The sequence below is a fragment of the Podarcis filfolensis genome (assembly GCF_964270895.1).
Source record: "Podarcis filfolensis genome assembly, chromosome: 16".
Classification (NCBI taxonomy): Eukaryota; Metazoa; Chordata; class Lepidosauria; order Squamata; family Lacertidae; genus Podarcis; species Podarcis filfolensis.
Window position 1 is genome coordinate 19381950 of NC_139620.1, and position 14467 is coordinate 19396416.

Here is a 14467-nt window from a genome sequence, read left to right on the forward strand (position 1 = left end):
TGAAGTAGTACAAAAAGATTTAAGGAGGGGATAAAACCTCATGAGTGAACTTGTACACTGCTTGGAGAATTGTTTTGATCAAGCAGTTTACAAATTGTGGGGTTTTTTTTGGGGGGGGGGATAACCCACCACCCTTTTCTGTCATTCCAGTGAGGACTGGGGGTGCTCAGTAGGCATGCAATGCTGTCTAGGTGTGTTTTTGGTGGGGGGGGGTGGAATGAAAAACTGAGCGAGGGGCAATGGGATGGAGTATTCCAAAAGATGGCATGGCTGGTGAGCTGAAACCGTGGAGCAGTGGTTCCCTAACTGACGGTCTTGGTAGACCATGATTAAATTTCCCCCCTTTTGGTGCAATTGTAATGCACTGTGTTCTTTACTTCGTTTTATCGCATTGCGATTTGAATTCTGTGCTGTTTGGATTGCAACACAACACAATGCAATAGATAATAAAAGAAGCAATAAAAACACTATTAAAAACCAATATGAATGATGAATGCAATGGATGTGCCCTCTCCTTGACTTCAGCCACAAATCCAAAGGCTCACCATGGAACAGCTGAATGAAGTTTTTGGACCGCTGGTGGTCTGCGGACCACAGTTTGGGAAAGACCTCACTGGAGCGCTCCATGCTGCAACATGTCGATACTTTTAACAGGGAATGTGCTGCATTCTTAGGAAGATACCGTCCACTCTGGCTGGCAGCAGCTCTCCAAGATTTGGGGCAGGTATATTTCCCAGCCCTGGAGTTGCTGGGGATTAGAATAATAGAATCATGGTATTTTAGGGTTGGAAGGAACCACAACGGTCATCCAGCCCCTGCAATGCAGGAATCTTTTGCCCAACGTGGGGCTCAAACCCACGACCCTGAGTTGAAGAGTCTCATGCCCTACCGGTTGAGACATATGATTGAACTAAACAGCATTTTGCATCCTCTACCTCTAAGTAATGGCCCATTCCCAATGCACCAGGAACAGGTGATTCGTGACCCTCTAAATTAGTGGTCTTCAAAGGTCACAGACTCCCCTTTGAAGATCTGGTAGAAGCTATGGACCCCCCTCCCAGAGAAAACCACACCTACACATGAAATGTTGCATACAATTTATTTTATTGCATTGTGTGGGTTGCCCCTGGTTGATGGACCCCCCTGATGAATCCCATCCATGGAGCACAGGTTAAGCATCCCTGTTCTGTATGGACTCCAGCTTCCATGATGTTTGACCGCTGGCTGTGCTGGTTGGGGCTGATGAAGAGCCATTGTCTTTCCTGGGCTGGAGGAACAGATGGACTGGATGGAAGGCAGCTTCCCCCGTTGCACAGCCAACATCACAGGGAAGGGTGCAATGTGGAGACTGGTCCTTGTCAAGGTCTGTCCTGGGCCGATCGTCCCATCAGAAAACAGCTTGCTAATCAATTGGCTGCTTTCTGCCCTGTTCTCTCCCGTAATGAGATTTTGCTCCTGCAGGCCAAACCCCAGATGGCTCTCTCGAAAGCACAGGCCTTTCTCCGTACAAGGCTTGCGGCTTTTGTGGGGAAGCAGGCGAGGCCATCAACCAGGAGGAAGACACCTCCTCTTTCTTGCTCCTGCCGCTAAGCCATGCCTGGTGCCTTATCGCCAACTGGGTGAGGAATCACAGGGAGAGGAATCTACAAGACCCATAATCTCTGAACCATTGGGGCTGATGGGAGTTGGGAGTCCCAGCAACACTGACTTCTCATCCTTGGTCCAGATCAGGGAGAGGAGGAACCTCCAGCCCTCCAAAGGATGCTGAACTACAAATCCCACTGGCCCCACATTACCCCACTCTTACTTACCATCTCAGGCCGCCCATCTGCGGCCACATTGTTCTTTCTTTTATCAGATCAAAATGATCAGACAACAGCAAAGGTTGCTAGGTTTATCGAGGGTGCAGTGAGATTAAGGGCCACTATTTCAATGATAATCTTGGTCATTTGATTGCCCTTTTTACCCACTGTTGTCTTTTTATTTGTATATATTGCTTGTATTATGTTGCCATGGCCATTGGCTAAGGCAAATAAAGTTTATCTTATCTTATCCCACCGGCCCCAGCAAGCACAGCCATTGCCCAGTGAAGATGGGAGTTGTGGTTCAATAAATGTTGTGTCTTGATGCTTATGGGGAGGACGGTGTTCTGAAATGTTGGCTCCCAACTCCTACTCATAGTTTGATGCCAAGTGAGAGGGATTGTTTCCTGCGCTGGTTTCTCCTGCTGCTGCTCAGCCGGCTGGCCTCCATCTGCGCTGCACGGCAGGTTGACCTTTCTGTAGGAAAATATACAAACGGTTTCAGGCAGAGTCGCAGAGGAGACTGAGGCGGCTCGCTCTGTATGGGGGCAGATGTCCTGCCAAGAGGCAGGAGAGAAGCTGCTTCGCCCCTTCCTTAGAAAACCAGCGGAGAGATCCTGAGGTCGCTGGGAAAAGGAATCTATCATCCCATTTCCAAAAGAGTCTTGCAGGCATCAGGGCTGTGCCGCAGTGGCTGTGGAATAGCACAGAAGTCTAGTGGCTTGTTGTCGCTAGGAAGAGGGGAGGAATCATATTTGTCCATTGATGTATCACATTATTACATCCCGTCTTTTCTTCCAAGGAGCTCAAGGAGGTGGTGTACGTGGTGTACGTGGTTCCCTCCTCTCCCCCCCCCCCAAATTCCATCCTCACAACAACCCTGTGAGGTAGGTTATTAGGCAGGGAAGCGGCGATTGGCCAAAGGTCACCCAGTGAGCTTCATGGCTGAATGGGGAACCTTGGCCTCCCAAGTCCTAGTTTGGCACTCTAGTCATCACACCACATTGGCCATTAGAACTATTACTTAGTTACTTAGTTATTGAACTTATGTCCCTCTGCTTTTCCCCTTAGAGCTGAGGGTAGCGAACTGGCACACCATTTAAAACAAAGCAAAGCATTCTATAAAACAGTTCAAAACATTCCCAAAGCCATGAACCTAAAATCTTTAAAATGCAAAACCAAAAAAAATCAAATCAAACCAAACCAAACCTCAGCTCTGCTACCGAGCCGTGACCCTGTGCTGAAGAGATCGTTCATTTGTCTTCAGAAACCTGTCTCTCTCACTCACTATTTCTCTCTCTTTCTCTTTGTCCTTTTCTACTTCCACAGCAAGGAGAACTTTGATCGCGTCCCTGATCTGGAGTTCAATCCAATTAGATCCAAAATTGTCCAGGCCTTTTTTGACAAGAGGTAATGTTGTGGGTGCTTGGCCTCCCCGGGGGGGGGGGGGGTTGTTCTCTATAGCAACAAGAACTGTGCAGCTCTCCTTAACCTCGAATCCCTCTCCGCACATAAGCCATTAAAAAAACAGTGAAGCGCATAAACAAGCACCTAAAAACCAGTCATTGATTGAGGCAGCTTCGACGTCCTGTTTTTCAGTGCCTGCTAAAGGCTGCTTTCGTTAGGCAAAATTACAGACATGTAATTTCATTAGGTAGACTTGTCGATAGAACCAACCATTTAAAGAACATTCTGATAATTTTATTATGCCTACTGTTTTTTAAGGTCTGGTTTTATTGCTATTCTTCTTTTATTCTAGTGAATATTTTATTGCATTTTATTTAAATGGCTTAGAGCTGCTAATTATTATTATTATTATTATTATTATTATTATTATTATTATTATTATTCAGTGGTCTATAAAAAGGCAAAGGGACCCCTGACTATTAGGTCCAGTCATGGCCGACTCTGGGCTTGCGGCGCTCATCTCGCTTTATTGGCCGAGGGAGCCGGCGTTTGTCCACAGAGTTTTTCCAGCTCATTTGGCCAGCATGACTAAGCCACTTCTTGCGAACCAAAGCAGCGCACGGAAACACCTTTTACCTTCGCACTGGAGCGGTACCTATTTATCTACTTGCACTTTGACGTGCTTTCGAACTGCTAGGTTGGCAGGAGCAGGGACTGAGCAATGGGAGCTCACCCCGTCGCGGGGATTCAAACCGCCAACCTTCTGATCGGCAAGCCCTAGGCTCTGTGGTTTAACCCACAGTGCCACCCGCGTCCCTTCATTCAGTGGTCTATACATCTTGCCAAATAAACAAAATAAACAAAATCAAAGATTTCACTTGGTGGCCCCTGTTTGATGGCATCCCAAACATTGCCCCCCTTTCCCTGAGTGCCTTCCGCCTTCCTCTTGCATCAGAAGGATGAGACTATCAGTGGCTTACTAGCCATGATGGCTGTGCTCTGCCTCCATGGTCAGAAACAGGATGCATTTTGCACAGTGCATAGTTAAACTGTGGAACTCACTGCCACAGGAGCCAGTGATGGCCACCAAGCTGGATGGCTTCAAAAATGGGTGTGTGCAAATTCATGCAGAATAAATAAGACTTAGCAATGGATACAGACCATGATGACAAAGCTCTCCTTTGAATACCAGTTGCTAGAAACTAATCCAGAATGCGGCAGCTAGACTGGTGACTGGGAGTGGCTGCCAAGACCATATAACACCGGTCCTGAAAGACCTACATTGGTTCCCAGTATGTTTCTGAGCACAATTCAAAGTGTTAGTGCTGACCTTTAAAGCCCTAAACGGCCTCGGCCCAGTATACCTGAAGGGGTGTCTCCACCCCCATCGTTAACCCTGGACACTGAAGTCCAGCTCCAAGGGACCTCTGGCAGTTCCCTCACTTCAAGAAGCAAGGTTACAGGGAACCAGGCAGAGGGCCTTCTCAGTAGTGGCACCCACCCTGTGGAATGCCCTCTCATCAGATGTCAAGGAAATAAACAACTATTTGACTTTTAGAAGACATCTGAAGGCAACCCTGTTTAGGGAAGTTTTAAATGTTTGATGTTTTATTGAGTTTTTAATATTCTGTTGGAAGCCACCCAGAGTGGCTGGGGAAACCCAGGCAGATGGGCAGGGTATAAATAATAAATTATGATGATTATGAAACCACAGGAGGAGGAGTGTTCTCTCTCTTGTGCTCAGGTCCTGCTTGCTGGTTTCCCAAAAGCCAGTGTGAGAAAAGGATGCTGGGCCTGATCGAGAAGGCTATTCTTACACCCAGTTCTGTTGCTGCCATTTATTTATTTTTGCAACATCCACATGGTTTCATCCTCAAAATGCCAATGCATGCTTTTTAAAAGCTGTTGACCTAGATTTCCCCTTGCCACAGAAAATCCAGTTAGTCAGACCAACTCATCACGCCTCTGCAGTTACTGTTGGTGTAGACAATCCTTAGCACGTTGGGGACTTGGGCTGTGTGTATGACGCATTCCATTCTCCTATGGATTTGTTTGCAAATGGCAATTGTCACATTTAAATTCTGTAAGTAAACAATTTATCCTCTGCTTATTTTATCACAGTTTATATACTGCTTGATTGTAAGCAGAAGGGAAAACCTCAAAGCAGTTTACCGAAAGAAGAGAACAATGACGTTATCAGTAAAGACGGTTATTTGAAGCTTTCAAATTAAAATTAGTGATCAGATAAAAGCAGATTAAAACACAGGTCGGCATTCTACATATTTGGATAGGCTTGCCTTAAAAAGAAAAAAAGTTTTTAGCTGTTGCTGGAGAGGTACCTGCCTCGCGTCAATAGGCAGGGAGTTCCAAAGTTTGAGTGCTGCCACAATGAAAGATTTGAGTTCTTACAAATGTGTTGATTTTATTCAAATGTCTGGGACACCCCTACACAACAGCCAACTCATTTCTAAATAAGGCTGTGCCTTTGCAAACACACTTCCCTCACCCCACCCCACCCCCCAAAAGCACAGGGGCCGATGGGTGTGTAGAACAAGGGTTGCCAACATGGTGCCCTCCAGTTTCTGCTGGGCCCTGACTCCCATCACCCCTGGCTATTGCCCATGCTGACTACGGCTGCATTGGGAGCCCAGCCTGAGGATGGAGGGTTCTACATTAGGTGTTCCTCATGTCGAAAGTGTTCTGAGTGCTTTCGTGCCAATAGGAATCTGCGAGAATCATCGGATGGGTTCGCGGAGGAGATCAACTTTGAAGACTTCTTGACGATCATGTCCAATTTCAGGCCCATTGAGATGGACATGGATGATGAGCAGCTCGATCGATTCCGGAAGAAGAAGCTAAAATGTAAGGTGCTCCTCTTTCTCGATCGAATCTGTTGCTTTGTTGGCAGACGGGAGGAACGGTCTGCATGAACCCACTGCGTTCATGTTTAGCTGTAAAGAGTGTGGTGCCTGGAGTTTTCCCCCTTCTTCCATGTCCACTGTGTGCCCTCCCATCTCCAACTTCAAAGTCATCTAGCGGAGAAACTTTTTCCTATCAAGGGCCACATGTCGTTCCAGACAAATGAAGGTGCTTTGGATAAAGAACTGATCCTGTACTTATTGAGAGCTGCCAGGATGGTTATTGTAGAAATAGCTTTTAAAAAGAACTCTTTAGAGGGATTAAATAAGGATTTATAGTACAGTCAGAATCTGGTCCATAGCTATTACAGAAAAATTAAGTCGAAGGTTAAGGTATACCAGAGGATGCCCCTCCCCTCCTATCATTTTCAACCAGAGGGTAAAAATTCATTTCATGACGGTGATAATGTTCAAACGCCTCCTGTGAATTATGCTCTTTGGCATTCTTGGTGACTTTTCATCATCAAGAGAGAACATCATAAGCCCTTGAGGACAATATCCCAAGATTTATATGTAAAGCAAATCCTATATTTTAAGAAAGAATATGTTACTATGCTCCAGTATCAGTAATTGCCCCCCCCCATGGGCTATGAGTGAGATGACCCACATTTTTGGTCCGTGTGTGTTTAATTTTCATTTGCATTCAAGCTGTGGTTATTTTTGTAAGTCATTAAATTATATGTTCTTGATTTTGCACACATGCACACAAACAACCTTCCCCTGCTTACTGGCACAAGAACTCTGTTGGTGTTTGATACAGTCCCTGATTTGATCTGTTAGGCTCAGTTACTATTGTGCAGGGTAAATATGGGCTTTGAATGAATTTATTTCATGCATAGTACTGTGCTTTTAAGCTGTTTACTCCTGACCCTAATTTATTTTGCCTTCTCTCCCCTAGTTCTTTTCCACATGTACGATGCAGACAGTGACGGCAAGATCACTCTGCAGGAATACAGGAATGTAATGTATTATTATTATTATTATTATTATTATTATTATTATTATTTGGGCATTGCACTCGCTTAACTGCACTTTCAATGACCTGGCACCGCTGCTCCTCCTCCAACCAGTTTGCAACTTGCTTCTGCCCTCCAGATTGTGCAAGAGATGCTTTCGGGGAACCCCCACCTGGATAAGGAATCGGCGAGGTCCATCGCAGACGGAGCCATGATGGAGGCTGCCAGCATCTGCGTGGGCCAAATGGTAGGCTGAGAGCAACGCTGCAGATGACCAGCACATGGTCATTCCGAGGCGAGGAAGCGATGTAGCTCAGTGGTAGAGCACCTGCTTGCCCGCATGAGGTCCCAGGTTCAATCCCCATCTCCAGATAGTGCTTGGAAAGATGGGGGGGGAGGGAGGGATGGAGAGGTACAAAGCAGGACTGAACTCCCCAGACACCCGCTGATGCTATTCCGCTTTCTGCAGCTGTGTGTCTCTCTGCCCCCACACCTGACATCAGGTGTGTGGCATGTGGGTGTGTTTTGAGAAAAAAATGGACTGGTGGGCCACGTTTGGCCCAGGCTCCCCACCCATTTTAATGCTGAATTGTGTTTTTCCTCGATTGTGCATTAAGGTTGTGCTGTAAGCCCTTTCAGGAAAACGTCGCCCTTAAGAATGGCATGTAGGTTTTTGCTTTGAGTTAAGAAGTAAGAGCCCTCCGTTTTTTTCTCTGAATGCCTCCTCTGCCCTTATAGGACTTCCACCTATCAACGTAATGCTTCTGTTTTTGTTGCAGGAGCCGGATCAAGTATACGAGGGAATCACATTTGAAGACTTCCTTAAGGTTAGAATGGATGCTCACCCTATTGCTTGGTGGAAGTGATGGAGACCAACCTGTGGGAGGGGCGGGGGCAGGGGGGGAGGGACACAGTGCTAGGCTTTCTGTTACCTCTAAAATTGGATCCTGTTTTACAGGTTTAAATTGCCTTAACCCTGATTAATATGTTTTTATATTGCTGTTTCATTGGTTTTAGGCTGCATTTTAATTATTTTTTTTCCTGTTTAAAAATTGCACATTGAGAGATTTTATAAACATTAAGGTGTCATATAAATGCTTCTAAATAAGAAAAGTGGGAGAAGTATCCTGACAGCAAGAACTGTTTGAGGAAGGACCTGTTACTTGGGGGCAGAGTGGGGGAGCCTTTCCCACCAGAGACCTTTGGTCTGTTTGGGATGCTTCAGATTTCTTGCATCAGAGAAGGGCAGGGACAGGTTTGACTGGCTTGCTTACAAGACTATTCCCCTCCAGCTCTATGACTTGAGTGCACTCATAAGAGTAGCAGATACCAAATCTGCAGCTTATCAGCAACAGACCTTAGTTTGTGGCCTGCAGCATTAAAAGGGCCCTTAACCTGTACTCATGGCTCAAGCTTGCTTTCGTTGCCTCTCCACCGGCAGATCTGGGAAGGCATAGACATCGAGACCAAGATGCACGTTCGCTTCCTGACCATGGAGCCGATTGCGATGTGCTACTGACCACGGAGAAGCTGGGACTGAGGTGTTGGTGCCTTCTGGAGCGACCTGGGACGGAAACCGTCAGGCGGTCGATACGGGTATTAAGGGCGAACTGCATCTCCCATGGCTGGGGCAGTTTTTTTGCAGGGGGGCGTTGCAGGTTTTAGGAGTTGATGTGCCTGGCTTTGGCTTTACAGCTATTTTCTCTCTCTTGTCTACACTAAAAAGCCTCAATAGCCTCAAATCATCAATAAAGCAGGTTTTGTTTTTAATTCTTGTCAGAAGCTTGCTTACTTGTGGATCCTGTGATCAGATACAGTCATGGGACTCAACTTTTAAAAAAACTGGGTGCTCTTCTTGACCAAGGGTGAGGAATCAGATCCAGATTATCTTGCATCTATCTACTATATATATATATTGGAAAGTGATTTCTGTCTGTTGTCTTAAAATATTGTTACTGAACTTGGCGTGAGGGTTCCCAGGGCAGGGGCGGTGCTCTCTGTTGACCTTTGCAAGCTAGCCACTATTTTGAACCAAGATGGTGGACTGAAACATGACTTTGGCATGACTTCACCTGTTCTTTGGCATAGGCTTGACCGCCACTCAGGATATCACCACCATGAGGGTTCCTAAGATTTGGCATGGGGTTCTTCGTTGACATTTGATTGCCAGGTGCCATTTTGAATCAAGATGGCAAACGAAAAACGTGACTTTGGATTCATTGCTCCGAAAATCGAGGGAAGTCATGTGCCAAACTCACAAATTACACCATCCATTGGGGGGGGGGGTTCTACAAAATCCTGGGCAGTCCAAGCACTCTTCGCTAATTGTGAAATAAAACTGGAGAAACAGGCCCCAAGGAACATGGGATGCCCTGTGTAGCATTAAACATGCCACTTTGTTATTCCCCGTTGGTACGGTTATATTTATATCCACTAAATCACATACCAAAGAATTCACAACATTGAAACAATAGAATGCATACGGTAAAAGCACAGGAAACAATTTAAAAGCAAAAAAAGTTTAAAAACAAGCATCAATAAACCATTGTAGGAGATGTGGTTGAGTCTAATATACCAAGGTACCCTGGTATTTAATTTTAACAAATCTTATTTCTTTACATCATCATCATCATCAACATCATCAATAGAAAAGGTTGTTTGTTTGTTTGTGTAAATATGTCCAGAAGCATGTTATAACTTCCCAAGTGTGTTTCAAGGGCTATCTGACATCCTGGGAGGAAATGGTAAGTGATTTACACATGCTTTCAAGAGGCCCTGTAGTTCACTTGCTATCTCACTGGTCGTGGTCCCAGCCCTCACATTTCCCAGCCCCTTAAGTAACCTAAAAGATCAGGCCTGGGCCCAAAGTTAGGAAGTCCAGTATCTCTACCTGCTTGGCTCCCTGTTTTAACTACTCCCTTCTGCTCCTCTTCTTCTTCCTCCTCTGGTCCTGAGTCACTTTGGGCCAGCACTTCTCCTCCACTCCTACTGTGCCAGGCCTGGGTTTTGCAAAGCACTGCACCCTGCCCGCTGCATCCGCTCCACCCCTCATCGTCCTCTGCCTCGCTGCATCCAGGTGGGTTTTAGGGGGTGTCACTCAGGATCATCTTCACATTCTGCTCCGTGAGTTTCTGCAGCAGCCGCTGCCGTGACCCAGACACCTTCCTGTGGACGTGGGCACCGTCCTTCCTGCTCCACGTTGGTCGGCCTTTGATCAGCACCTCTTACTTCCCGACGCAGCTAGATGTTGTCGTAGGGAACCGCCAGGCCAATATTGTAGTTGTAGCCTGTCGTTTCGTTGTAAGAGGAGCGGCAGATAGGAAGGATGCTCTCTGCAGCCAGCTGGTCCACCGAGAACTCATACGCATAGATGATTCCTCGGTGTCTGATTTCGGGGAGAGAACTGATTAGCATGCCTTTTGTTATTATTATTGTATTATTATTATTATTATTATTATTATTATTATTACTCCTTAGTCATTTATTACCTAGGAGATCTCCAAGCAACTTAGATTGACAAAACATAAACATAACTGCATTGTGGGCAAAATGAGCACAACATTCATTTCATTTGTATACTGGCCTTCATCCAAAGATCACAGGGAAGTCCACAGCGTAAAAATACAAAATAAAAACACAAACTATGCAATAAAATAAAAGCAGAACAAACCAATACCTTCCCCCCGGACACATTTAAAAGGTCACAGAAGGTTAAATCAGCCTAATGCTCAATTGAAGAGAAGTGTTTTCGCCTGGTGCCTAAATATTTTTTTGGGGGGAGGGGGCAAGCCTCCATATGAAACATTAACATATTAAAACAGAAACAAACACATCCTCATATATTATTATTATTATTATTATTATTATTATTATTATTATTATTATCTGAATATATTGGTGGTCTTTTTACCAAGGTAACTGTGAGCAACTTAGACAAAAATCTAAAAGACAGTTCCAAACCATCCCACCACTCAAGGAGGCCACAGATGATTAACAGCCAAAGGCTTGGCCAAAAAAAGAAATATTTTTGCCTGGAGCCTAAAGGGGACGATGACGCCTGGCCACAGAAAGCTTTTGCAGCAGAGGTACTGTGGGACAGATTCGCTCAGTCCCCCAAAGGCCATGGGGAAGAAAGGCAAGTCTCTACCCGAGACTGAAAGGTGCCCAGCAGGCCTCACTGGAGAGACCATCCCATAGATGGGGAGCCACAACTGAAAAGGCCCTTCCTATGCAATTCCACATGAACTGGACCGTCCACAGGGTGGTCAGTCCAGACATGGCTGCAGTCATTATTCCCGTCAACTCTATTAACCCTCCCACCTCAGTTTTGAGCATTCAGGGGCATGGCCCACTCGCATTCCCTGCTTCTCAGACTCTTAGCTCTCTTTCTGCTTAGTAAAACTGCTGCGCCTGTGGCTGATTCTTACCTTCGGTGAGCAGTCAGGTCATCATCCATGATGCTGGCGCCTCGGGGAACCTTCTCGTCAGGGATATTGGCGGTGATGAGGCTGTGGCTGTTGAACCAGATGTGGCGGACAGGGTGCCTGGAGGGAAAAGGGAATGTTGTTGGTGTTTCTGTTTAATTTTTTTTAAAAAAAATCTTAATGGGAGTCACGATTAACATTTCTAAATATGACGTGCAAGTTCTTTTAATAGTTTCTCTCCCCACCCCCACCGTTAAAAATGTCTTGTCATTAAAATGCAGAGTTGATTGGAACAAAACTCTACACCCACACACACATGAAAATGCTAAGTGAAAAAAATGCATTTCCGTGCACAAATGGCAACATGAACGCTGCATTAGCAAGGGGTGGGGGGAACTGCCCGATATTCATAGCAAAATTAACGTTTGTTATCTGCGTATCTAAACTCAAGTCTCTCATTTGCGGGCGGATTTCCTATGGATACAAAATCAACACGTAATGATCCATATCACCGCCCTGAATGATTTGTCTTTTTTCCACTTTTGAAAAGTAGGCTTGTCTCCAACAAAGCCATATTCAAGAGTAGACCTACTGAAATCAACGGCCTTGCATAAATTGTGTCCGCTAACTTCAACAGGTCTACTCAGAGTAACAAACCTGGTGCACTCCAGAGGTTTTGGTCCAGAACTCAGGCTGATGGGAATTGCAATCCAAAAATATCTGGCAGGCAACCAGGTGGTGCCGGTTGTTCCGAAAGTCTCCATTTGCTGCTGCTTCTTGTTTTGAGTTAAATGGGTCAGTCTAGTGCTGTGGAAGGGGGTAGGTCTCCATTCAAGCCACTAAGAATAATAGTACAGTGGTACCTCGGGTTACATACGCTTCAGGTTACATTCGCTTCAGGTTACAGACTCTGCTAACCCAGAAATAGTACCTCGGGTTAAGAACTTTGCTTCAGGATGAGAACTGAAATCATGTTCCGGCAACGCGGCAGCAGCAGGAGGCCTCATTAGCTAAAGTGGTGCTTCAGGTTAAGAACAGTTTCAGGTTAAGAACGAACTCTGGAACAAATTAAGTACTTAACCCAAGGTACCACTGTAATAGTATTTTTGCTTTTAGCACCACCCAATGGACAGTTGCTGAAGTGCAGCCAGATTCCTGAAGCAGGGCAAGGCGAAAAGTCAGCTTCAGCAGATGCTCTGAGAACCTCCAAGTGGTGCTGGACTCCGATTCCCATCAGCCCCAGGCAGCATGACCACGGATGATGGGAGATGGAGTCCAACATGGTTCCCCCATACCTGACTTATCAGGGCTGGGGTTAAACCTAGTGCTAGTCCTGCCCAGAGAAGAGCCACTTAAATTAATGGACAGAAGTCAGGCATCCAAAATCCTTTTAACCAGAGATGCCAGAAGCAGGAATTAAAAGGTGCACTCAGGTATTTTATTATATTTGTAAAAAAATATTTAGATCCCACTATTCCTAGATAGAGAAAAGAACCCCCACCCCCAAGCAGTTTGCCATTTATGCATAAAATCATACAATGAAAACCAGTGGCAAAGAGTTCTGCAGGATTGGCCTGATAACACTCAAGGCTCAGCTTCTAAATGAACCTCGCTGGTACTAGAAATCACCGAATCTGGGATGTAAGCATTCAAGCAGCCCCTGTAAGACAGGGCAATGCCACTGAGAGTGGAATTAACCATTTGGCAGTCCCAAAGCATGGAACTAGACAAATACATTTTTTCAAAATACATAACCACTGAGCAGCTGAGACCATATAACACTGGTCGTGAGAGACCTGCATTGGCTCCCAGTACGTTTCCGAACACAATTAAAAGTGTTGGTGCTGACCTTTAAATCCCTAAATGGCCTCGGCCCAGTATACCTGAAGGAGTGTCTCCACCTCCATCGTTCAGCCCAGACGCTGAGGTCCAGCTCTGAAGGCCTTCTGGCGGTTCCCTCCCTGCGAGAAGCGAGGTTACAGGGAACCAGGCAGAGGGCCTTCTCGGTAGTGGCGCCCACCCTGTGGAACACCCTCTCATCAGATGTCAAGGCAATAAGCAACTATCTGACTTTTAGAAGACATATGAAGGTAGCCTTGTTTAGGAAAGTTTTTAATGCTTAATGCTGTATTGCGTTTTTAATATTCAGTTGGGAGCCGCCCAGAGTGGCTGGGGAGGCCTGGCCAGATGGGCGGGGTATAAGTAATAATTGATGATGATGATGATGATGATGATGATTGCAGTAGTCTCCCCTCACCAAAGCTCCACCTGCCCGCCTCCTTACTTAGCAGGTGCTGCTGCTATTCAGCCTCAGCGTTGCCCCTTAGGCAAGTACCCGCCCCCCTTGCTGTAATGGACCAGCCTCCAGCAGCAGCTGACTTTACCTGGCATGGATTTCCCAGAGCTTGGTGCCCATCCTCTGGTCCCACACGCAGACCAGGCCCTCTTCCCCTCCGCTGACGATCTTCCAGTCGTCCATCTGCACAGAAGAGACTCCCAGCTGGTGGCCATAGAGGGAGCAAACGGAGGCGCTTATGCGGAGGTCAAAAACCCTCACCCTAAGACAAAGACAGAAATGCAGTCAAGTCTCGTGTCACTAGCACAACCCCAGAAGAGATGGATCCAGCAAGATCTACTTGGAACCATGTTAGATTCCATACGTGCCAACAGCCAGCCTCTCTCACTAGTTGAGCCATCTATGAGAGGCAATGTGGTGCAGCGGTTAGAGTGCCAGAATTAAGACCTGGGAGAGCAGGGTTCAAATCCCCAAGTCGGCCACAAAGCCTGACCCACTTTGCAGGGTTATTATTGTGGGGATTAACTGAGGAAGGAGAGAGCCATGTACACAACCCTGAGCTCCTTGGAGGAAAAAGGTGGGATAGAAATGCCCTAAATGAAATGGATGTTTATACGTAAGAACACGGGACGAGCCCTGCCAGATCAGGCCAGTGGCTCATCTA

The 14467-nt window shown here is 46.1% G+C and overlaps 2 protein-coding genes across 6 annotated transcripts in view; one reads left to right on the top strand and one right to left on the bottom strand.

Annotated features, from left to right (window-relative positions):
* TESC (tescalcin) overlaps positions 1-8853 on the top strand; it is a 32740-nt gene extending 23887 nt beyond the window's left edge. For 2 of the 3 annotated variants that reach the window (XM_083590644.1, XM_083590643.1), the window contains exons 3-8: positions 3132-3212; positions 5932-6071; positions 7026-7087; positions 7223-7330; positions 7863-7910; positions 8525-8853. In XM_083590644.1, the coding sequence (XP_083446770.1) occupies positions 3132-3212; positions 5932-6071; positions 7026-7087; positions 7223-7330; positions 7863-7910; positions 8525-8602 (517 nt within the window). In that variant the 3' untranslated portion in view covers positions 8603-8853. Of the gene's footprint in view, positions 1-2718; positions 3213-5931; positions 6072-7025; positions 7088-7222; positions 7331-7862; positions 7911-8524 lie in introns of those variants that run through there. The other variant, XM_083590642.1, reaches the window with a different exon arrangement.
* FBXW8 (F-box and WD repeat domain containing 8) overlaps positions 8826-14467 on the bottom strand; it is a 62379-nt gene continuing 56737 nt past the window's right edge. For 2 of the 3 annotated variants that reach the window (XM_083590216.1, XM_083590215.1), the window contains 3 exons: positions 13892-14065; positions 11511-11627; positions 8826-10468 (listed from right to left, as the gene is read on the bottom strand). In XM_083590216.1, the coding sequence (XP_083446342.1) occupies positions 10324-10468; positions 11511-11627; positions 13892-14065 (436 nt within the window). In that variant the 3' untranslated portion in view covers positions 8826-10323. The remainder of the gene's footprint in view (positions 10469-11510; positions 11628-13891; positions 14066-14467) is intronic. The other variant, XM_083590217.1, reaches the window with a different exon arrangement.